This window comes from Octopus bimaculoides, chromosome 21 (genome assembly GCF_001194135.2).
Source record: "Octopus bimaculoides isolate UCB-OBI-ISO-001 chromosome 21, ASM119413v2, whole genome shotgun sequence".
Classification (NCBI taxonomy): Eukaryota; Metazoa; Mollusca; class Cephalopoda; order Octopoda; family Octopodidae; genus Octopus; species Octopus bimaculoides.
Window position 1 is genome coordinate 39,760,249 of NC_069001.1, and position 24,649 is coordinate 39,784,897.

General features: G+C 32.6%; 1 protein-coding gene across 1 annotated transcript in view; it reads left to right on the plus strand.

Annotated features, from left to right (window-relative positions):
* LOC106879088 (voltage-dependent calcium channel type A subunit alpha-1) overlaps positions 1 to 24,649 on the plus strand; it is a 464,783-nt gene that overhangs the window by 377,878 nt on the left and 62,256 nt on the right. The window contains exons 35-45 of the mRNA XM_052975441.1: positions 6,423 to 6,512; positions 9,375 to 9,491; positions 10,273 to 10,338; positions 10,761 to 10,852; positions 12,007 to 12,157; positions 13,945 to 14,072; positions 14,608 to 14,704; positions 14,953 to 15,058; positions 15,457 to 15,561; positions 16,040 to 16,149; positions 16,660 to 16,674. Coding sequence (XP_052831401.1) covers positions 6,423 to 6,512; positions 9,375 to 9,491; positions 10,273 to 10,338; positions 10,761 to 10,852; positions 12,007 to 12,157; positions 13,945 to 14,072; positions 14,608 to 14,704; positions 14,953 to 15,058; positions 15,457 to 15,561; positions 16,040 to 16,149; positions 16,660 to 16,674 — 1,077 coding nt within the window. The remainder of the gene's footprint in view (positions 1 to 6,422; positions 6,513 to 9,374; positions 9,492 to 10,272; positions 10,339 to 10,760; positions 10,853 to 12,006; positions 12,158 to 13,944; positions 14,073 to 14,607; positions 14,705 to 14,952; positions 15,059 to 15,456; positions 15,562 to 16,039; positions 16,150 to 16,659; positions 16,675 to 24,649) is intronic.

The following is a 24,649-nucleotide window of genomic DNA, read 5'->3' on the forward strand; positions in this document are numbered from 1 at the left end:
ATATATATATATATATAAAGTATGTATGAGTCTTGCACACATTGTCTGTGAGACAATTTACCATTTTACTTCAACCATTATTCTGCCTGGTTCCTGGCATGTGTTAACATTGAGGACTGACTCATATCACCAAGAAGACACCCAACCAATCCATTGTTGAGGTCTCCATCATCTCTTTACATATCTATTATTGACAATGTGACTAGGAGAATATTTTTAAAAAGGACAACAATGAATTGTAGCTTTACAAATGTTGATATTACAATTATTTCATTGTGATTCTATCTCAGATGATAATAATAATAATAATAATGATAATAATAATAATAATGGTTTCAGATTGAAGCAAATGGTCAATAATTTTGAGGGGAGAGGTTTACTCATAACCATCAACCTCATTACTTGATTGCTACTAAATTTTATTGACTCCAAAGAAATGAATGGCAAAGTTTACCTTGGCAAGTAGTCAGATCTATGTTTTAATGATCTTTGAGAGGTCAATAATAACAAAGTCACAATAAATATTTTTTTAAAAATACTTATTTACCAAAACATGATGGATTATATTAGTTATTGTTACCAGTTTGACAAATGAAGACATAATTATGATTGTTATTGATGACAGGATCAGTAGAACATCAGACAAAATACATTTTGGTATTTGTTCCAGGAATTTACACTCAGAGTTCAAATCCTGCTGAGTTCAACTTTGCCTTTCATCCTTTCAGGGTCAATAAATCAAGTACCACTTGAGTACTGGCATTGATGTAATCGACTATCCTCCTCCCCCAAATTTCAGGCCTTGTGCCTATAATAGAAAGGATTATTATTATTATCTTCATTAGGCTTTGTAGGATAGCAATTTCTTATCCGCAATTCTGTTTTGATTTTCATTTACATCTGATTTACTTATGTTGCTGTCTCTACAACTTTCTGGACCCTAATCCCTAATCACCCAGAGTTGGGAGGCTTCACTCCACTCCACACCAAACAAAATCCCACAAAATCAAAATCAGTCTTCTTCATCAATGTTTCTCTTTTATAGCAACAGCATTAGGGAACACTGATTGATGAATGACATGATTGATGAATAACAGAAAACAGTAACCTAGTTTCGGCTGCCCTGCCAAAAAGAGTGACAGTCTCCAAATCTCATCTCCTCTCCTCCTCACCCTCTAAATGTAGGAGACTTTTGCTTTGTTCAAAACAAACTCTTAAAGTCATTTAATTAGTCACACCATTAAGACCATCAATATTTTCAATTTAATTAATATTTCAAAAAAAGTGAAGCATTTTGTGTGTTGCTCTAAAAAAACCTTTCAACTTTATTTCTTTAAACAATATTTTGTACATACTTTTTATTGGTATTTTTGCCTGTTGTCTTTTAAAATTAAAAACACAGAAAACCTGTCACCTGATGTGTTTAGCAGCCAGTCAGAGCATTGTTTCAATTACTTTCTGATGCTACTGTGCAATATTTTAAAGACAACTTTGGTCACAGAGCCAAATGTTTCTTACGGTGGGATACACACTCCCACTAGTAGGGTGTGAGTATATATAGATACACACACACACACACCCGTGACTGGTCAAATGCAAGTAGCACTGGACACATAGTTGGTGTTTCATTTATTAATAGCTTGACTTAGCTCCTCATATTACTTGAACATGAACAACTCATGCCCACCTCCCAAGACCTTTGTCTCCAAATGTGTGAGGAGCTAGTCGTGTGTACTTTTTCTCACACACGATTAAAGTAAGACCAGGGACCAAGTCAACTTGTTAATATATATTAATGTTAAATACTAAGTTTGTACTTAAGGAGTGGGGTAGGTGAAGGATGTGGTGGGGGAAAATGGCAAGACATCAATTGCAAAACCCCATCATGTGGTGAGGAGGGGGCATGAAGTTAAAAGTTTTCGATGCCATTGAGTGGTACCTTGGACAAATATTTTTTCTGTTGCCCCAGCTTGACCTGCAGAAGCTAAATGGAAATCTGTTTGAAGGGTGATTGCTGATGGTAAACCTAACCCTTCAGCTAGTTTTACAATGGACCTGAACCATGCAAACATTTGAGTCAAATCTCCAGTCTGTGGTGAGTTACTTACCATCTTCCTACCAGTATTGGAGCCCTTCATGAGGGTCATGGACCTCACCTTTGCTAAATCAGAAAACAGAAAGAAATTCTTGGAAGATTTTTATTCAAAACTTATGAAAACAAGATATTTGTAGCCAGAGCCAGTTTCAGCCAGTTTGGTAACGAAAGGGTTAAAAAGTATACTAGTGCATTATTGTAATTTTTTCCTTTTTTTTTTTTGTCTTTGAGCACCAAAGTTATCAGATTTCTGTTCCTGTCTTCTTTGGTCTGCTACCTCTGCCCCATGGGCAGCCTTCAGTGTCACCTATGTGGCTGTCTTTGTTGTATGCAACATTTAATTCTTCTATAAGATGTGATGTGAGGGAGAGTTAGCTGCTATTTCCACTATTTTAAAGGCTCACTTGGTGATTCGTAGTAAAATATTGGTGAATGGCACAACTTTTCATGTTAGAGTTACAGATGAAATAGGTTTATGGTATTTCATTGGGTTCTCAGTTCCAATCCCTGTGAAAGCTTCCTTGTGGTGCCAGGGAGGAGATTGACATAATTAGCAGCTAAATATTAACACTGTTTACCTCAACAGATCTACACAGCAGATGTACTCTGACAGCTCTCCATTAAGAGATATATTTTAGCAGGTTATATGGAAGGGAACTACTCAATCAAAGCCATTCCATAAACACAACACCAAATCAGTTCTCTCAAATTGACTCTTAAAATGTTGCATATCAATTACACTGAATTTTTAGCAATCAATTTTTAATTTATTCAAATTTTTGAGGTAATTAACATGCCAAGAATCAAATTGAGACTTCATGCTCTTCTGTACTGTTTGAATAAAATTGTTATTGCAATACCACAAACCTAAAATCGGGTTGAGATATGCTGTGTTGCATATTTGTAGAATAGCTGAAATTGTTAGCATTAAATGAGTGACATTAAATATTTGTGAAACTAAATAGTAGAGGAAGATGGAAGTAAACAATTTCTAGTCTAATACTGAAACAAGAGGAAATGGTAGAGAGTCTGCAGTGTAAATGGAATCCATAAAGTGACCACCACCCAGCAGATAATAACAACAAAGTAGGATTCAGGGGTTTGGTGGTGGTTATTGTTTTCTACCTTAAACTGGAGTTATAATGTCTCATTTACTTCAAATTCTTAGATGTTTAAAACATTATAAAGGGAGGCTGATTGCAAAATTTCATCTCTCTCAAGGCTTGTTTGATCAAAGCCTGGAGGAAGATGAAACAGTCCACCCCTTTTTAATTGTATAGTTCACTCTACACTCGGTATTGAGTCCTTTTCTTAATAAATGTTTGTTATTGTTCATTAATGAATCACTGTGGCCCAAGATATTGCTGATTATGATTTTGATAATGAGTCTCATATCTTGAACAGGAAAATTTATGAATATTTTGTTTGTGTTTTTGTGCATGTGTGTGTGTGAGAGTGACAGAGAAAAAGAGTGAGTGAGTGAGTGAGTGAGAGAGAGAGAGAGTGAGAGAGTGAATATGTGTGTGTGTGTGTGTGTGTGTATTAGAAACTGTTGCATTGTAACAATTATTTCAAGTTGCTTGCTAACCAGGAAGTCTTCAAAAGGTTTTGAAAAAATGTAAATTATCATTGTCGTTGAGTGTTGTCAGGATGTGGAGTGTTGTCCATTTATGGATGAGGCAGTTGTTTGTTGGCTATGTCTGAAGAAGTTCATTTTGTTTCAACCTTACAATTTTCTAGGCAAAATTTGTGATTTGTTTCCAAAGAAACATAAAATAACACCTGATTTAACTCACAAATGGGTATCAATTCATGAAGTTCCTGGAAGTTCTACAATACACACTATGTCACATTTTGGATACCAAAAATAATTCTGCTATCACAATTTTAAAACTTTATTTTGTGAAATCTCATCAGAAGCTCACCTGGTCAGCATAAAATTTAAAATAGTGGCTACAATTAAACACTGGTTAAAACTCTAAATGTATACACCATATGTGTGTGTGTGTGTGCATGCGTGAACATGTGTGTGTGTGTGCTTCTAATTATTCATCATCATCATCACTTAACATACATTTTACATACTGGCATGGGTTAGACAGTTTAATAGGAGCTGGCAAGCCAGCAGACTGTGCCAAGCTCCAATGTCTGCTTTGGCATGGTTTCTAAGGCTGGATGCTCATAAATATCTTTTTAATATACATATATATATATATATATATATATATATATATGCGAGTAAAAATAAATACAAAAAAGGTGGGGTTTTTTGTATGATTGTGTATAGAGGAATATATTATTTTGTTTAAAAGAGTTCCAACACTGTCTGTTTTTTATGTTTTATTTATATTCCTGCAGAACCAATGTTCCATATTCTATACCCCACATTGGTTCTGCAGGAATATAAATAAAACATAAAAAACAGACAGTCTTGGAACTCTTTTAAACAAAATAATATATATATATATATATATATATATATATAATCACATTATATCACAATGATATTTAGAGGCAATCAGATAGAGACAGTTGTTATTTTCAATGTTGCTTATCTTCAATTGAGATTTTTCCACCTGTACATGCTATAAATTTCAAACTTTTTGTTGTTTAAAGTCTAAAATACATGGTGCTGTTTGTTGAAAGGAAATTGTCCATAGTTTCTCTGTTGAAATTTAAAACTAAACATACTTCAGAAATTATAAATCAGTTTGAAAAGAATATTTTTTTTAACTTCATAAAAATTATTCAAATCTCATCAACATTGTATCATTAAGATATTTTTAATTTGTCATTAAGATACATTATGATATGTCAGTGAATATTAATATATCATCAAGATATATTAATATATCATTAAGTGCCTTAATGTATCGTTAAGATATTTTTAATGCTGATCAAGAAAAAAAAAATGTTGTTTTGTACCAAATCTTTGGTTTTATGTTGAAAAAAAAAGTCCTATTTGTTTATTGCACTCCCAAATCTTCTACATGAGAGAGATCCTTATACAAGTTGTAGCTCTTCCTTGTCATCAGCTTTGAGTTCCAATACTTGGTGTAGTCTGTGCTCTGTCCGTAAGTTAAATGTGGCAGTGACACCTAGTCTTATGCAACCTCAACAGTCTGGGTTTAAAATGGTGCTTTATGTTTATTAGTATTTAAGCAACTAGCAGAGTTGCTTTGTTATTTGCCTAAGGAACTAAACGTGACTGTTCTCAATTATATGTTGTATTGCATGTTAGCTTGCTCACTGTGCCGTATGCTTCGATTTCTGTTTTGAATTTTTTTACATTTTCTTACATTTTTCAAAAGTTCTTTATTGAATATTTAGTCTCTTTTTAAACTATTCTAAAATAGTTGAACTATTTAATTTGTAAACTTTTCAAGTTTCATAATTTCTTTCTTAATTTTTATTCTATTTTTAGCATTTCTTTAATTTGATAGATTAAAACTAATATTCCAAGTATTTTGCATGAATATCTTAAAGTAGCATCCTATGTTCCTCTGTCCAAAATGTTATTCTACTAAAACAAAATCCTATATCAATATGTTGTTTGTTTTTCATTTAATATATTTCTAATGCATTAGTAATTCTATTTATAATAGTTTCAATTTGTTGTACATTTAGCATAATTTCATTAATTTAACAACTCATTAATTAGGAATCTAAGCTCATCACTGAGATTGATGTATCTAATTATAAATATAAGAAATTATAATGTTTAAGTGACTTCACAAGTACCAGGCAATACAAAGTTTTTAACAGGAAATCCTGAGAATCATTTGTGTGTTTTTTTTTTATTGTTTGGATTCCAAATACTTTAAAACTAATCTTATTATCTTCACAACAATTTGATAATTACTCTCTACTGTGGATATATTGTTTCTGTAACAGCAATATTTCATTGGTTCTGCTGTTGTAATAGATTTAATTCTTAGCCCAATGCTGCTTTATTCATCAAACATCCTTAATTAGAAATAACACTATCATTTTACTTTCATTTTTTTTTTTTTCAATTGTATAAGATTATTTATTTGTAGAATAAAAACGATTTTTTTTTCTGTTGGTAGAATAAATTGAAGTCAGAGAACATTTGAATACATTTTATTGTAGCATGTAAATACCAGTGAGGGTTATGTGAAATATTTTAAAAATAATTTGAGCTAATTACTTTAAAACTAAGCATGAAGTTTAATAATATATTTTCTTCTTTTTTTGACAATTTAAATTTGTAATAACTTTCAAAAAGCGAAAATGAATATTGTAAAATGATGCAGAAATTTATTTTGAAACAGAAGATTTCAAGCAATTTTGTTTTATCTTTTAGAACTATTTCCGTGATCGATGGAATCTATTCGACTTTATCATCGTGATTGGAAGTATTATAGATGTAGTTACAACAAATGTATTATCTAGTGTAAGTATTTAGTTGAATATTTCCTTTTGTTACCCATTCAGATGATCACCAATCACCATGCAACTCATGTACCACCCAGTTTATAACTTCTTTCAACAACAGATAGAAGCAAAGTATTGCCCACATTTTCGGAAAGTTTTACTTCAAAATTGGAAAACTTAGCTATCAAGCGAAGGAAGACGAACTCACCCGGCCATAATTTTTAAGAGGAATATTTTTTTAACTATCACCGGTGTTCTTGTGTTTTAAAAAACAAAACATTTATAGGAAAGTGGGTTATACATCATTAGATGTACACCTGACTTTCCTATATTAAATTAAGAATTTGAACGGAACGCTGAACTCCAAACTATCAACACAAACAACATTTATTCAAGGTGGAAAATATACATCTTTAATTTTGTTTGTTGAGGCGCCTTCTGTGTGTGGGAACATGGTTGTTGGGACGTTGGTATATTGATGTGAGCTGTCTAGCGTGAGTTCGAAAGATGGAGAGACAGCTAGACACGTCCTTGCTCAATCACTGGCCAGCAAGAAAGAGTTCGATTAAAGCGGGAAAGCTTGGTTGTTGAATTCCACGCATGCGTGAGACTACGCATGCGCACGGCGTTACTACACATTCTTTGCAGAGAACAATTATCTTTTAGAGAAACTGAAGAGATGAAGAGATGTCTTGTTCATGCTAGATAGGAAACCAATGGCTTTTTTCTAAACTGTTAGGTTACACATTTGAACATCGAGACTTTTCGCTTGGTTTCATCATCATCATCGTTTAACGTCTGGCATGGGTGGGACGGTTTGACAAGAGTCGGCCAAGTAGGAGCAAGCACCAGCTTCTGTAACTGTTTTGGCAGGATTTATACAACTGGATGCCCTTCCTAATACCAACCGTCCGACACCTGTTCCTTATTATTAATACTGTGATTTTACACTCTAAGTTGCCAGGAAATAAACCAAAACATTGGATGGTAGTTTTTAGGAAATATACCTTAAAACGGAACATCAAAAGAAACTAGCCTTGACACTTGACATATAGTAACACGTTATCTGCCTGGATGTTCATATCCCTCCTCTTACTATATATATATTTTATGAATAGGGTTAAAATCCAAGCTGTGGCCTCTTGAACTACATCTTATTCCAGTATTCCGAATCGTCTGCAGATGTTATATTTGTTTGAGATATGCATAAGAGTTGAAAATTCCAGAAAATATTTTTTGCAGAGTGATTATTTATGAAAACAGGAGATTGAAAAAATTGTTGGCATTATTTATTCACCATTAAACATATTTCATTTGCTAACAAGAATTATAGGAATTATACATGTAGTGGAAACATGTAAGATATCTTTTATGGGAAATTCTTCAGATAGGAAATCAAGTAATATTTGATTCTAATAGGAGATATCTTATCATATAGTAGAAACATATACAATTTTGTTTTTCCTTTTAGCAAATGAAATACGTGTAATGGTGAATAAATGATACCAACAATTTTTACAATCTCCTGTTTTGATGTGTGTGTGTGTGTGTTTATGCACTTAAATGTTTAGAAATGTGTTCCATTGTTGTTACCCTGACACATTTGCAACAATGCACAAATTTTTAATCCAGATTTAACTACAGTAATTAGCTTCAATGTGTAGTTTCCAAAGCTGTAGATCATAGGACAACCAAGAAAATGTTACAAAGACAAAATCTTTTGAAATATATTATGTAAAACGGTAATGAATATATTACGCAATAAGCCATAGATAGGCATTAAGACCACAATACAGTATTTACTACAAATAAAACAAAGAAATATTTCCACAAGAATTATATTAAATGCTAATATTTTTAATTAGATTTTTGTAAAACTGTGTTTTATTTAAATAGTAAAAAAAAAAAAAAAGGTCAGATGAATTATTGATTTGCCAAAATAGATCATGGAAAATTATTGATTGTAAGGTAATTGGGTTGTGATGGTAAAAAGATTAACAGTTGGTGTTCTGAACAAATTTTGACAGTTATTGTTAATAAAGCAGAAAGCTTGTCGAATCATTAGAACATCAGACAAAACGAGTAACAGCTTTTCTTGTAACCCTTTAGCTTCTGAGTTCAAATTGTGCTTGACTTTGTTTTCCATTCTTTCAAAATTGATAAAATAAGTAACAGTCGGGCACTGTGGAGGGGGGGGGGTCAAAGTAATTGACTAACCTTTTTTCTTGAAGACTGCTGGCCTTGTGCCATAGTTTGCAACCACTACTATTATCAAGAATATTATTCTGTCATAGTTTTAGTCAACCATGGGACTTCTGGACTGGCTCCCATGCAGGTAGCACATAAAAACCCCTTTTGAGCATGGTTGTAGCCAGAACCGCCTGACTGGCCCTTGTGCCGATGGCATGTAAAAGCACCCACTACACTCAGAGTGGTTGGCGTTAGGAAGGACATCCAGCTGTAGAAACTTTGCCAGATCAGATTGAGCCTGGTGCAGCCTCTGGCTCACCAGTCCTCAGTCAAACCGTCCAATCCATGCCAGCATGGAAAGCGGACATTAAACAATGATGATTAAGGGGTATGGGTCTCTTTGGAGTGCTCAGTCACTTGCATGTTAATTTCATGAGCAGGCAGTTCCTTTGATTGGATCAACTGGAACACTTGACGTCGTAACCAAGGGGGTGACAGTTTAGAAAACTATTACAATTTTAAAATATTGAATAGAGGAGGAAGACAAGACAACAGTTTATACTCTACCTAATATTTTGATATTCCAGTGTTAAAATCCCTTTTCCAATAAAGAATGCCTTTTATTTTTTGATTAACAGTTTCTGTGTATTCTTTTGGTTCAAAACTTAATTCACAACATTTCTGCTTTCAGGCATCTTCCTTTCGAACAGGAAGTTTCAGGTTATTTAGAGCGGCACGACTTATCAAGCTACTACGTCAAGGTTATACCATCAGATTACTATTATGGACGTTCTTACAATCCTTTAAAGTAAGTTTATCATGATTTCCTTATTAAAATTATAAAGTTGGGATGGGATTGAACCCAGAATCATGAATTTGTGAATGAAGTAACCTACTAAACAATACACATCTAAATATTTCATGACACTGAAGAGTCATATTGGCCATTTATGATTATCAATTACCATATTTTCTGGCATACTAGTCAAATTTTTCAGAAGAAAATTTACTACAAAACAAAAAAATGAAAGGTAAGTAGACTTAAATACCAAAACAACTTGGTATGAAAAAATTTCATATGAAATGCAGCAGGATTTGGTAAGGTAGTGACAATGTTTGAATGCTTACACTCTATCCTATATCAACTTGTATGTGAGAAAATATGGTATCTGTTTTATTTGCAATTTTAGATCAGAAAATGTTTGTGAAATAATTACAAGAAAGAATGCACTATTTCGTTTTAATTACTTTTACACTAAACATGTTGAGATCTCATAGCACTGACATATGTCCACAAATGTCACTCACACCTACTGAATATCACATAATCTTTGCTTTCACTTCCACATGACTACTAACAACCTACTGAGCTTATTGATACTGAAATATGTTTACAGTTATCACCTCTGCCTGCCAAACATCACACTATACATTCCTCTACTCTCTTTGCTTCATTTTGATACATCTGTAGTTATTTAGAATTACCCATCTTCCATCATTAAATATCTCCTACTTTATTTCCAGCTACTAAATGTCTATATATAATGTCTATAAAATATTTCAAACTCTTGTCTTCTTATTTCTTCCAGGCCTTGCCGTACGTGTGCCTTCTGATTGCAATGCTCTTTTTTATTTATGCCATTATTGGAATGCAAGTAAGTGAACCATTCCTTTATTTCCAATTCCACATAACTTTTTTCATTCAATGGTTTGCCAGAATTGTTAGAGAATTCAACAAAATGTTCTACAGTAGCTACTCTGGCTCTTTAGGTTCTGAAGTCAAATCCTGCTAATGTTGTCTTTGCTTTTCATTCCACCAAAATTGATAAAGTATCAGTCAAATACTGGTGTTTTATTTATGTATTCTTATAATGCATCTTGGGCAAGAATGGAATTATAGAACTAAGACCACATTACCTCAATTTCTTGTCTCCTATACAAACAAATTATATTAACAACAAATGTTTTAAACATGGCCAAATAAAAAAAAAGAAAACACTTATTTTTAGTGGGAAATTTGTCTTGCAATAGTTTTCTACATTTATATTTCATGTCAATATTTTATTGTTTTTTGTAGGTATTTGGGAATATTCGACTTGATTCAAAGACGTCCATTAATAGGCATAATAATTTTAGGTCATTTTCTCAAGCTGTTCTACTACTGTTTAGGTAAGTTATTAAAATCAACTTAATTATTTTTATACCTGTTTGAAGCTGCTATATTGAGTTTGTGGCTAAATGTAGTTCTGCAATAAGGTGTGATAGTAGCTGTTTAGTTGAGTTCTTTGAGGTTTCAAGTTGCCACTGAATATCTTGGGGTGATACCTTCAACTATATGTGAACGTTGAATGACCAGCAGTGTTAGAAAAGGAACAAGGTTTCATACAAACAAGCAACAGAAGAAGTAGTTGTGTGTGTGTGTGTGTGTGACTATGTAGTATTAAAAGATGTGCATGAGTGTGTGTGTGTGTGTGTGTGTGCAGTGGAAACCAGAATATGAATGGGTGTATAGTGAAGTGTATATTATCAGCATTTTAATAGATATGTTTGAGTCTTTGTTTTAATAAGCTATGAATGCACTTTTGATTCATCTGTTCTTGGTTTACTGCTTTAACATCAAATTATTGTTTGTTTCATTTAAAGTAGGCTTCCCTGCTCATTCCCACTGTCAGCTACTCTTTTAAGTATTAACACATTTCACTAAAATCCTAGATGTTTTCTTTTATTATTGAAGATCAGGTTGTAACAGTGTTTCACTGGTAAGGTGTCATAAAAGTGAAACTTGTACACAGGTCTCATCACCTTAACAAGCTTCAAACTCACCCAACCTCACTGTATTATGTTTGTAAGAAATTTATATTCTGTGACGGTAGTCATGGACAAAGAAGAAGGAATAAGTGTTTAATAGAGAACTAATTGTTACTAATTATATATTTGATGTTAATTATTCTGACAATGAAAGGAAAGAGAGATCAAAATTTATTTATCTGTTGTGTGGGATTAGGGTTAGGGTTGTGGATTCATGGTCATAGGAACATTGGCTCACATCCTGGATTGGATAGTGTAATGTGTCCTTGGGCAAGGCACTTCATTTCATGTTGCTTTATTAGTCCATTTAGTTGGAAATGGATACCAACAACAGCTTGGAGTGAGATTAATGTTTCAATGGACTGTTCTATCCAGGAACAATGAGGTATTTTTTTATTCTCAGGTGCTTAAACAGGTCAGAAACCAAAAACTGTTTAACTATTTGTGTTTTATAAAATATATTTACTGATCCAATCAACCAGATCACTAATTATGCATGGCTTGTTTCATTTCAGATGTGCCACAGGTGAAAGTTGGCAGCAAATTATGTTGAGTTGTCTCTCAGGCCGGCCATGTGATCCTGAGTCCAAAATGTCAGATAATTCGTGTGGATTGGATATCGCTTATGGTTATTTTGTAACATTTATATTTTTTTGTTCATTTCTTGTAAGTATGTCTCCAGTTCATTGATTTATTATTATTATTATTATTTATTATTATTATTATTATTATTATTATTATTATTATTATTATTATTATCCTTGGTGTGCACAAATGCTTTACATTTGGAACCAATGTCCTTGATGTTGGGTCACAACCAGTTCCCTTACATATTAAGGACCTTTCTTACAATCCTTGCTGTTCCCAGCAGAGAGCAGATTTCTGAATTAATGCAACTCTCATAGTTACACCAATCTCAATAAGGAAACTGTCAACTTTATTGGTGATGGTAGCTTGGGCAACTGTAACAACTGGGATTACTTTTGTAGAAAACAACTTCCAGTTTTCATATTTCCATGGCCAAGTCCTGCTATTTTCCTATTTTCTTCTGTTCTTTGATCCCTACATTCTGGTCTGCAGATATAGCTGCATTTATGATGACATTCACTTCTTTTACCCCATTTTGTCCAGTACTTTAGTATCTGGTTACCTTGCTTGAGGTTTATGATCAGTCTGTTTCATGAAACCCTGTAAGATCTTGGATTACTGTATGCATTAATCCATGGGAACACAATTGAGGGATTTGGGAAGCCAGGAATTGGGGCTGGAGGAGGGGTTATAAAATGTCTCCAATTCTTCAACAACCACTTCTGAATCTTCCTAGAGATATGGCCAGGATTTAAATCCTGCTGCCACACATGACATTCCATTAGCAACACTCTCCAGCCAGGGTTTGACCACAGTTTCCAGCAGCTTCACATCGCCATCTAAATTTGAGCCTAAGACCCTGTTCAGAGATGAGGGGATGGATGCCAACATGTGAATGCAGTCAGAGTGCTTGCTGTGTCTTTCCCTGCTTCGTAGTCTCTGTTGCAGCTGACAGCCTTTTCAGTATCCACAAGATATTGAGCAGCAGCTATGATGTTGGCCTTTTGATATCCGGTGTGAACCACCATGACACATTTCCCAATATTCAGATGGTTTCTTGTCCTCCACAATTTTAATCTTCATGTTCCATTGCCATTGATTTACTCACCAACACTTCAAGTTATCCCTGAAAAAAAGGAGACATAAAAAAAAAATCAATGATTTGGCCCCAAACCCCTGTATATGTATGTGCGTATATATACATGTGTATGTATGAATTATAATATATACTTTTGTACACAATAATTTCTCAATTTTTTTAAATTTTAATTATTGTGTACAAAAGTATATACCATTCATACATGTATATATACACACAAAGGCACCAAACTAAAATTTTTTGTTGCAGTAAGCAGTTTAATTTCCCAGTCATGATGTTCTTGGTTCAATCCCACTGCATGGTACCTTGGCCCAGTGTCATTTACTATAGCCTTGCATCAACTCAAGCCTTGGAAGTGAAATTGGGTTCATGGAAACTGTAGAAGCCCATCAGAAGGATTGTCCCTCTAATTTAAAAGTTCAGCCTTATCTCACACCGTGTCACACAAACTCAGCTTGAAAATGACATGCCTGTGGAATACTCAGTCACTTATATGGTAATTTGACAAGTTTGTAATCAAATTGATTGAACAACTGATTATTGAAACTGATGGATGAGTGACTGAGACTCTACCAGAACATCACAAATGACACTATCAGGCCAGTGAAGACCAATCAAGTCTTCATTGGTCATATCTTTGCACCAGGAATGTTTCTGTCTATGGTACTGGCCCCAGATGACCATCAGGTTGTTTTTGTTATCAGTCTTCCCTTAATATTTATTCTCTCACATATTACCCAATATATCTTTGTCCACATTTTTACAGATGCTTAATCTTTTTGTTGCCGTAATTATGGATAACTTTGACTATCTAACAAGAGATAGTTCAATTCTTGGTCCACATCATTTAGACGAATATAACAGAGTTTGGGCGGAGTATGACCCTGTTGCAACGTAAGTGTTTGTCAACTTTTTATTTCAACTAAATTTTTTTCTCTGTCTTTTATTAAAATATATTTGAATGGAACTCATTTGGCAAATGATTTGATCTGAAAGTGGATGCAAACTATGGAATCATCAGAAGGAAGAAAAACAGTTCTGTCGTATCTGTTTTGCTCTTTATATTTCGAGTTCAAATTCCCTCTCTTCAAAATTACTGTAAAAACCCACGTAATTTATGCACTTTTTTCACAAAAACAAAAACAAACTTTAGGGGGTACATAAATTACATAAGTAGATTGTTTCCAGAATTTTTTTTGGAAATTTTCTTTTTTGTTGGAAAATGACGTACGGGAAGTTGACTCATTTAATGTCAGAGAAGGTTTTTACAGAAAAAATAATAAACAGGTTTTAATCAACATTACTATGTATTGATGTTTCTGCTCTTTATTGTTTGATGTTAGTAAACTGACTTTTCTTCATTTTCAATTTTAAATTACTCAGCATTATTCTCTATCAGATTATTTCTTTGATAATATTCTTTTTACAGAGGGAGAATACATTACACTGACATGTATGAAATGTTGAAGAGAATGGAGCCACCTGTAGGTTTTGGGAAAAATTGCCCCTACAGATTGGCCTATAGAGTATGTGATTTTAAAGTTTGTTCTCTGTTGCTTTTGCCTTATTTATAAACTGCTTAAACTTTAAACATCACTTTTAATTTAAAGTGGTACATTTAGCTCTTACTCAGATTATATTTGTAAAATATCCAATTCAAGTAAAATGAATGTTTGTATTCATGGATTTTCATTAGGTTTTCATTAGCAAACCAAAAAGTAATAAAATATTTCAGTCATCAATTTCGAGCTATGCTTTTTTTTCTGTTCTGCAGAAATTAATACGAATGAATATGCCAGTAAATGAAGATGGAACTGTACATTTTTCAACAACCCTTTTTGCTTTAGTTCGAGAGTCATTGTCAATAAAAATAAGTTCAGGTAAGTCCAACCTCTACTTTACATGGGGGAGGAAGGTATCTCCTTCTTATCTCCCTATTCTATTGCTACAACACTGGCCTTTGTTCCTTATTGCTGTTGACTCTCATTCCATCATCACACAAACATTTCCAACTCTCTTTGTTAACCACATTTTATCATCCTTCCCCGTGCAGGACTTCTTCCTCCCCAGAATATCGATCACAATGGAATTACCCCTCTCTTCACCTTTTTTTCTGACATCAATTAAAACTGCAACTATTGTTTACCACATCAACTGTCAGGGTCTGGTGAAGACTTTGGCTACCATTCCAATAAAAAATGGAATAAAAGAAAGGCTATAAACATTCTGTTTCCATAATGTCTCAAATGATTAATGTTTTGTTTGTTGTCTTTTACAGCTGATGAAATGGATAGGAAAGATGAAGAGATGCGAGAAGTTATCAAACGGGTGTGGCCTGTACATGGGAAAAAAATTGTAGATCTTCTTGTTCCTCCAAACCATGGTAAGTAAAAACATCATCATTTCATTACTCCATACATGTTTCAGTCTTATTCAATCTCATCAGTGTAACATAATCTTGCCATTATTTTTCTTAGATCACTATAAAAGGTTATGACATATTTTACAGTTTACTACAACTCTTTTGATTTGTTTTTAACCTAGAAGATGGTGCCCCAGCATGGCCACTGTCTATAGCTATTATTTGTTTGCATCAACAAAGGAACAAAAGTTGCTTACCCTACTAGAAATAGCAGCCTAATCTCCTTCATCCCCCCCACCTCCATACATGCACCCACATTCCCTTTAAATTAAAAATAGTGCTAGATGGCCATGGTAAGAATAGTTTTCATCATAGACCTGCTTGATGAGGCCTGATCTAGGGTGAAATAGTCACTGAAACTACTTTTTATCTCACATTTCAATCAGGTGGGGTTTTTTTCTCTCTCTCTAATCACTGGAAAATATTGGGTTTTTTTCAGAATTAAACGATCGGAAATTGACAGTTGGAAAAATCTACACTGGACTTTTAGTAGCTGAAAACTGGCGAGCTTACAAAGCGAGTCAAAACCAGAATAATAGTTTAAAAATGGTAAGTAATAAAAAAAAAACTACATCCAGAATTTTTTATTATTTTGTTATTAAAGAGTTGTCTTCTTTTTTAAATTTCAAAAGTGATAAATTATGTCCTGATAAAATATAAACAAGCCTTTTAGGACAGTTTTAATGAGTTCCTTGTTGTGAATCTAATGAGAGAACCGTTTCTAGTTTTATTTGCTTTATTTCAGAATTATATAAACTGTTGATTTTGAAAATTAAAATACATTTTTGTTCTGGATATTTGTGCTATATTCAACGTAGTATATTTCTTTTACACACATATGTACATGCAAACATGCATGTGTGTGTATTGTACATGTTCTGTTTTGAGTTTTTTCTTTTCAATTTCATATCTTGTTTTGTACATTTCTTTAAAAGCAAACTCTTAAGACTTTAGCTGTTCCCTTACCATTGTTCTTGTTAATTGTCCCCTTATCTCATTAGTGGCCCTTTTACTTTGCTAGTTGACACACACCTGTCAAAGTGTTGTACTTTTTTGCAGGAGAAAAAAGAAGAGGTCAGTACTTCTTAGCATGAAAGTGTGCAAAACTTTACTTTCACTGATATTGCACATCTTCAAATGTTCTTGTCTTCAAAGTGTTCCGATACAGAGCATACCAGTTCTAAAGCTAAGGAATAGACCTAGCACTGCCTAGATTGACAACAGACATCAACTCAACCAGATGCTATTTCAGTTAAATTAGCCAATTAAAAATGCATAAAGAAAAACTGTTAAATTTCTAAATAGTTCTACTATGAAGTGTTTAAAAGTGTCATCATACATTTGTAATCTGATCACTGATGCAGTTTTACTGTATTAAGGTTTCAACTATGAGTGACACCTTTCGCTTCATATAAAACACTTACCTTATTTACAAATTATAGTAAAAATATGTGAAGATAATTAGAACAAAATAGAAATTCTACCTAGGGACATGTTTTGTAGGAAAGCCAAATTATTAGGTCTGTATTTAATGTCATGAGCCTTGATATTGCAATTGATTAAAATTACATCCATGGTGAGGAAAATGACTAATTAACCTAATGAATGACTCTTGCTAATAAATGCAGGGGAGACAACCGTGATATACTAAATTTTTAAAATTAATATACAAATGATCTAATAATGATAAAAATGATAATTATAAATCAATTATTAAAATAAAACAATTTCATTCTGCAATCAAGATGCATCTCATCTCATCACACTAGGAATATTTGTCCTCCACTAGCATTGCTGGAACCTCAGTTTTGTGATGTGTGTCTCTGCCAACAAATAATATCTGGTGTATTGTGGTGTCCAGTACAATATTAGTGGTCAGCAAAGCTGATTCTAAGTTGAGCAACAATTTTAGAGCTAGGTGGAATGTGTCCATAAATCTCCATTTTGGTCATGGGCTCAAGCCACGAGAAGTCTTGTGTACGATTTTATCACTTGTCTTACCAAGATTTTATCCTAAATCTCAGATTATAATTCTGCTTACCACTATGTTAGTAAGTTAGCTTGTGTGTTGGGTAGTTTTTTGCAACTTAATGTTTTGAGTTCAAATCCTGCCGAGGCCAGTGTTGCTTTCCATCTTTCTGGAGTTGATAAAATAAAGTACCAGTTGAGCAATGAGGTTGATGTAAATTATCGAACCCTCTCTACTGAAATTTGAGCAAAAATACTGGCCTTTGGGTGGTTTTCTGCTAGTTTATTTAGTTGGTAAATTAATGATAATCAGTGATCAATAATTGATTTGGTTATAATCTGTGGGTATTATCAATAATATACATCAACCAGAATATTTAATCTTATAATCTGAAGAAGTTCAGGGTGTTGGATGTGAGTATGAAGACACTGAGTCTTGAATACGTTAATTGGTTTGTCATAAATGATTTTATTGCTATGATAATGTCATTAATTAATTATAATAAAGATTATGATGATGATATCGACAATAATTCTTTAACTAAATATCACACCAATTCAGTATTGAAGCTGTTTCCTTGCCTAGAGGTTAATGAGGGACTAATATATATATATATATATATATATATATATATATATATATTTCAATACGGAGCAAATAATTCACGACAAGAAACAATTCGTAAAAAAAGTCAGTGAAATAGGGGTTAGGGTTAGGGAGCAATGTGGGTCTGTCGATACATATTTTGATTAAGGGTTAGGGTTAGGGAACAATGTGGGTCTGTCGATATTTTGATTAAGGCTTTGCATAGTTTGAAGTAAATTCAGGAAGTAACAAACTTTTATTATTTTAATATATTTTTATATTTCTGAATATTGCCTTCATGTAGAATATATTCAAATCAGGATTCAAAGAACTTATGTTTAGCTAGTCTCATATTCTAGAAATACCTATGTTACATGGCTAGCAGTGTCATCTGTGTGTGTGTGTGTGTGTGTGTGTGTGTGTGTACCTGTCAGTCTACTTTTGCTGATAAATTCACTTATTTACAACATTAACATATTTAATGAAGTGAACCAAAAAGAATTTTTAACCATACAAATTGCTCCTGGAATGAGGAGGAAAGCCATTTGCAGCAATGACAGTTCTTGTTAAGAAAGGCAATGGAGAAAAATAGGAAATATAAATTGATTAAAAATGAAATAGAATTATGTAGTGGAGAAGTGAACTTGATCCTCAGTGATGTAGGATAACTTCAGGCATGTTTTGCTCTAATTAGACCTTATCAGCAAACTCTGCCTGATTCGAACTTATGAGATTCTAGACTTTGAGAGAATCAAGATTTTGTGTGAAAATAATTTTTTGATTTAGCTAATTAAAATGACATTAACAATGGTAATTTACACTTCTCTACAAATATACATTAATTAAAACTGTGATTTAAATACTTTAAACTTAATTTACTGTTAATTTTTCCCATATCTATATTTGACGTTCTCACACTGAACCTAACAATATTCTACAATAATAGATTGTGTTAAACTATTTCAAATTTATTCCATCTGGTATGCTCTCTCTCTCTCTTTTATTTTTACTTTACATTTTTCCATCTTTATATTATTTATATTATTTTTACCTAATTTGTTCTTTAATTACGAGTGCATGTTTTCACCCAAGTCCTCACTGTTTATAGGTTAAACATAAGTCTTTCTCTGCTTTCGTATCAGTATAGTCTGTGAAATTTGTTTGCCTGTAAATTGCTCAAGCTCTGCTTGGCACCAGTTGACTGCCATTGTTCAAAGGCTGCAGCACACCAGTTCACAGTAAACACCACATTCAGTTGTTTATGTTATTAGAATAATAACTAAAAATCTTCTATTTTTAATTTGTTTTTAATTATTTCCACATTGCTTTTCTTGTTGAAATCTGTCACTGAAACCACTTCAAATAGCCATGTTAGATAGACAGCAACACAGCAATTTTTAAAATATTTTATTTAATTCTAGCTACTTAAATAATATTTTTCTTTCCTTTTTCTTTCCTTTTTCTTTCTTTCTTTCTTCTTAATGCAGTAAATGTGCAATTAAAACAACACTTTCATTGCTTGTTAAAGTTGAGCTTCACATTTTGATGTGTAAATGTTGATTTTTTTTTTATTCCTTTGGTCTATTTTGATTTAAAATTTCCACCAATAATCAATCACGCTTTTTTGTTTGGTAATAACAACTTACCAAAAAGATTGTCTTTGTGTATCTTATTTTGTATTCACTTCAATGTTTCTTTACAATTATGTTTCATATGAATACAAAGGAAAGCTTTCATCTAATTATAACAATTTTGTGTGCATATGTGTGTTCATATATATACTTGTATGTATCTACATACCTGTCTCTTTATCTATTTCTTGTATATGTTTATGTGTGTATGTATATGAGTGCATACATATACATACTATGTGTATACACACACTCCATACATACATACTGATTCATTCATGTAAGTTTTTATAATAGAATATTTCAAATATGGCTATCTATCTTAATTAAAATATTGTATATCATATCTTTAGTGTTCAAAAAGTTTTCAATATTTAAATTTTAAAAGACTTAATCAGTATTTTGATAGTTTCGAGAATAGAATGATTATATTTCTTCCTTAAACATTAATATTTTAGATATATCTTCAGTGTGCCTAGAATCAATGTTAACTAATGGTAAAATCTGTAATAAAACTAAATAAACTGTAAGGGTCTGCAAGAGCAGTAATGGTGATCAAAGCCAAAATAGTGGATGTCAAAACCTTTGGTTTCTGTGAAAAAAATCTCTTGACAATGAGCCAAGTTACTGACATTCAGAAATCCTCTTGGATTTTGGAAATAATGTTTATTTGAATTTTGTTTCAAGCACACAATCATGTATGGAATAAATTTTGAAAATGACAAAATCTTTTTTAATTGCTGTTTTCAAGAATTTGCACACTTTATTTTCTTAAATATGTATTGTAACATTTTTATAGATTAAATATATCTATTATGATACATATTGATATATACTTCTCTAAGACTGTATATATATATATATATGGTCATTAACAGAAAAAACATGGGAATTCAATGATGTTCAAAATTTAACCAAATCTGTATTTTTTACTGATAATTTGAAAATGTATGCAATTTTGTAAATTAGAATGTGTGTTTGTGTGTGTGTAGGAAGAGGAAGGGATACATTTAATAATATTGTACACAAAGACAGACAGAGAGAAAGAGAGAGGAATAAGTGGATATGTTGTGATAGGATGGTTGAAATGGTAACTCATTGCAGATGGCTCCTGTTCAAGACCTGTAATTAAGACTGGTCTCTTACCAATGAGGTTAACACTAATTATTAATTTACATTCCATGGTTCAGTGGTTAACACATCAGATAACCATCAATGTATAGATTGAAATTTAAAGACCTATATATTCATATTATACATACATGCACACTTGCACAAATGTTAACCACAGATGAGAGAGAGTATGGGTGTATATGCATATATGTGTGAGTATGTGAGCTTGATGCAACCTTGTGGCTTGCTGGATCCTGTTAAACTGTTCAATCCATGGTAAATGGATATTAAATGATGATAAATATATGCATGTATACAAACATAGTATCACCTAACAGTCTGGATGTTTTGCGTTCTTGTCCCATTTTGTATTATATATATATATATATATATATATACCAAAACATACATACAACCATACATGAGATGTACTTGTGACACAAAATAAGTCGAATTTCATAAATGAAATATTAAATACACATTTTAGGTGCATTATATTTTATACACACAAGTTAAAGTGTGTTTGTATGTTAGTTCAAACTTTGGTTATTTCTTTTTACAAATGAATATTTTATTTCTTACTACACAAATTATTCCTCTGTCATATAAAAGTCTGTCTTTGAAATCTTCTGACTGGTTGTTCTTATTAGTCTACGATATTATCTAACATTCACTTGTATTTTCTATTGGAATTCTGAGTTTATATTCCTGATAAGTTGAATGAACTTAGGGCATAAGTTATAGAAAGTTGACTTCTATTTATATACAGTAATGAATATTCTGTAATATATACACATAACCACACAAACAATGAAGTACACATACCTATGGCTTTGTGCATTTGAATAATATAATCAGTAGTAAACATTTAAATTTGATGTTTTAAATATTTTCCTTATAATCATATTTAACTGCAACTAATTACCATTCATATTTGTTTTATTATTTTAACTTTTAATTTTTATTTCTTTATGATTTTCTTCTCCTTTTAAATTATTTCACATCTGGTGATAGTCCAGGCTCTTGCATGACAAGAGAACACTATGCATCTGGTGAAACTTCCTTGAAATCCCCAAGATAGAATTTGAGTATGTTTCAACAAGTCAATATTAGCTGAGGTATTTTTTTTAAATTTAAGATTAAGATATGACAGCAAATAGAATGGAGTTTCTATATAATACAGGGACGATAACACTTTGATCCCTTGAATACCTGTATCTATTCTAATACTGCCTCTGAGATACTGGAGGGCTTTGTTTCTTAATTTCCAAGTTTGGTGTTTTCCTCATGCTAATCATGAAATGGCTTATTGTTGAAGACATTAGCACAACATACAATATTTCCTCTAAACATCCCTCTTTTATGAGGATAAACTCTATATTTTGGTAGTACATGTCAGCTCCTTTCATTTTATGTTTGTCTGCACTATATTTTACATTAACAGTGTTACTGGTGCTGCTGTTGATTTTGTTAAATAATTTACAGAATTTAAGGCTGTTCATGAAATGTTTTGTAATACCAGTTTTTACAGCATTATTGTATGGTGGGTTGTTCCATATAACATTTCTCTTCTTGATGTTTTTATGGTTTGGTGAGTGCAACTGCAAGTGTTTGTTTCTTCTTGACATCAGCAACCTAGTAGTGCCTCCCTATCATACACTAAACCTTTGTTGAAGCTGAATTTATTAAAGTCCAATGCGTTTATCCTCTTGCAGATGTTTAGTGATAAATGCTTGATGACATTTAGATTGAATGTGGCTGTACAATAGGGGGCTATTTGATTTCTTGAAGGGTCACATAAATGCAGCACCCTCATTTTCCTTCAAAGTCACTTGCCTCTGACAGAGCATATGTGCAATGAACACTTTTTCCGTATTCTGTCATTGCAACTGCCTCCACATAAACCGATCTTCCCTGAAACCCATGCACAGACAATTAACTACTTGCTGAGAGAGATCAGTGGCTACATTTCACAACAAGAAACCCAATATTGGTGTTAACCCTCTGGACATTATTTCATTAGGTTCGGTTCTGATCTTGCAGAAGCCTCAGCTTTATCTCTTGGCACTTGGCTTCCTTTGATGTGATCCACTCCATTGTAAGCATTTTGTGTAAAGATAACTTCTTCCCCAAACTGCCTTGAAGAACAGTCATGACCTCTGGTTGCTCACCTAAACAAAACAGATTCTCATCTCTAACTGCTTCTGCTTCCCAGAACTAGCTAGACGTGTATTAATCCCTTCCAGGCTGACTTAGATGTCTCTCCCCATGTTGCAATCCTTTCCTTTATTGAACAGCCATATAATTATATGGCTTCAATCACAATTTTCTTACAGACATCAGTTTGGTGGACTATTATCAACCACTTCATTATTACCAGTTTTTGTAGTTCTTGTGTTTTGTAGTCACAGTTTAAGGCCATGCCTGAGCATGTTCTATAAATATTTATATCTATAAATATATTCTAGTCTACAGAATAGCATTGACTTTTACAGGGTTTTTTTCTTCCTTTTTCTTGTGTGAATGATCTCTGATGCATGGTTGGGAACCCAATTTGGTTTTTTATTGCTTTTTTTAATGTTTAATATAACTGATGAGTGAACTAAGCTGCTTGATCTTAATTTTGTAAAGGATTAGCATATTGAGAAAAAATAGACAGGAAAGATCTTGTGTGTGTGTGTTTGTGTGTCTGTGTGTGTGCTTGTGTGTGTGTGTGTGTGTGTGAATTTAACTGCTTGATTATTCTCCAATAGATTACAACTTTAACTTTCACCTTTTCTGGAACTTCATATAATGAACCAATTCCACAACTTCCTATATTCCTTTACATTTCATTTTAGGATCTAACATGAAGTAGTGGCTTTAAATCATTACCTGCAAAAGCAGGAATTAGTAAAAATGTTAGTTCCATTTGAAGGATACCTACTAAATATATACGGGATGTGTGTGTTTATACATAAATGTATGTATATGTACATATTTATATGTCTGTGTCAATGTGTACACACACACACACACACACACACACACACACACACACACACACACACACACGCACACACACACACATATAAGTATATGTAAGTATAAATGTTAGGTTTATGAGTGTGATCATAATCCAAAACCATTGAAAGTGCTTTGTTCTGGCTCAGAACAGATATGGGTTTAGGGTCAGTCTGAAGGTAACACTCTTCTTCTCAGTCTTGATCTGTGTTCATATACACGTATATAAACATATGTCTTTCTGTATATTTATGTTTAGATAGATTGATAGACAGACAGATAAATGTATACATATAACGTATGTATTTAGATATATATCGGTATAAATATCTAGTTATATTTGTGAATATATTATATTGTTTATATGTATATCTACTTGTATGTGTATATTTTAGGTATAAATATATACATACATACATATATATATATAAAATTATTTTTATATTATTACAATATTATAGTGTCATAACAACTAATTAATGTGTCTGATTGGATTCATGCCAATAACCTTCTAGAATTGGAGAGGTAAATAAATAACCATCATATATGGTTGAGTGGAAAAGTTTGGTTTGGTCTCTCTGCTGTTGGTGGCCTGAAAAAGTCTTCTGTTTTATGGGTCTCAGAGTGGTTGTAGAAATCCAGAATAACATTGATAGATAAAAGAATGCAGCCAAAAGAACTGGTTAATAGAACCAAACAAATGAGGTTGTCTCTTAAGGCTGACAGATTTGTGTTTTGGATTTGTCCC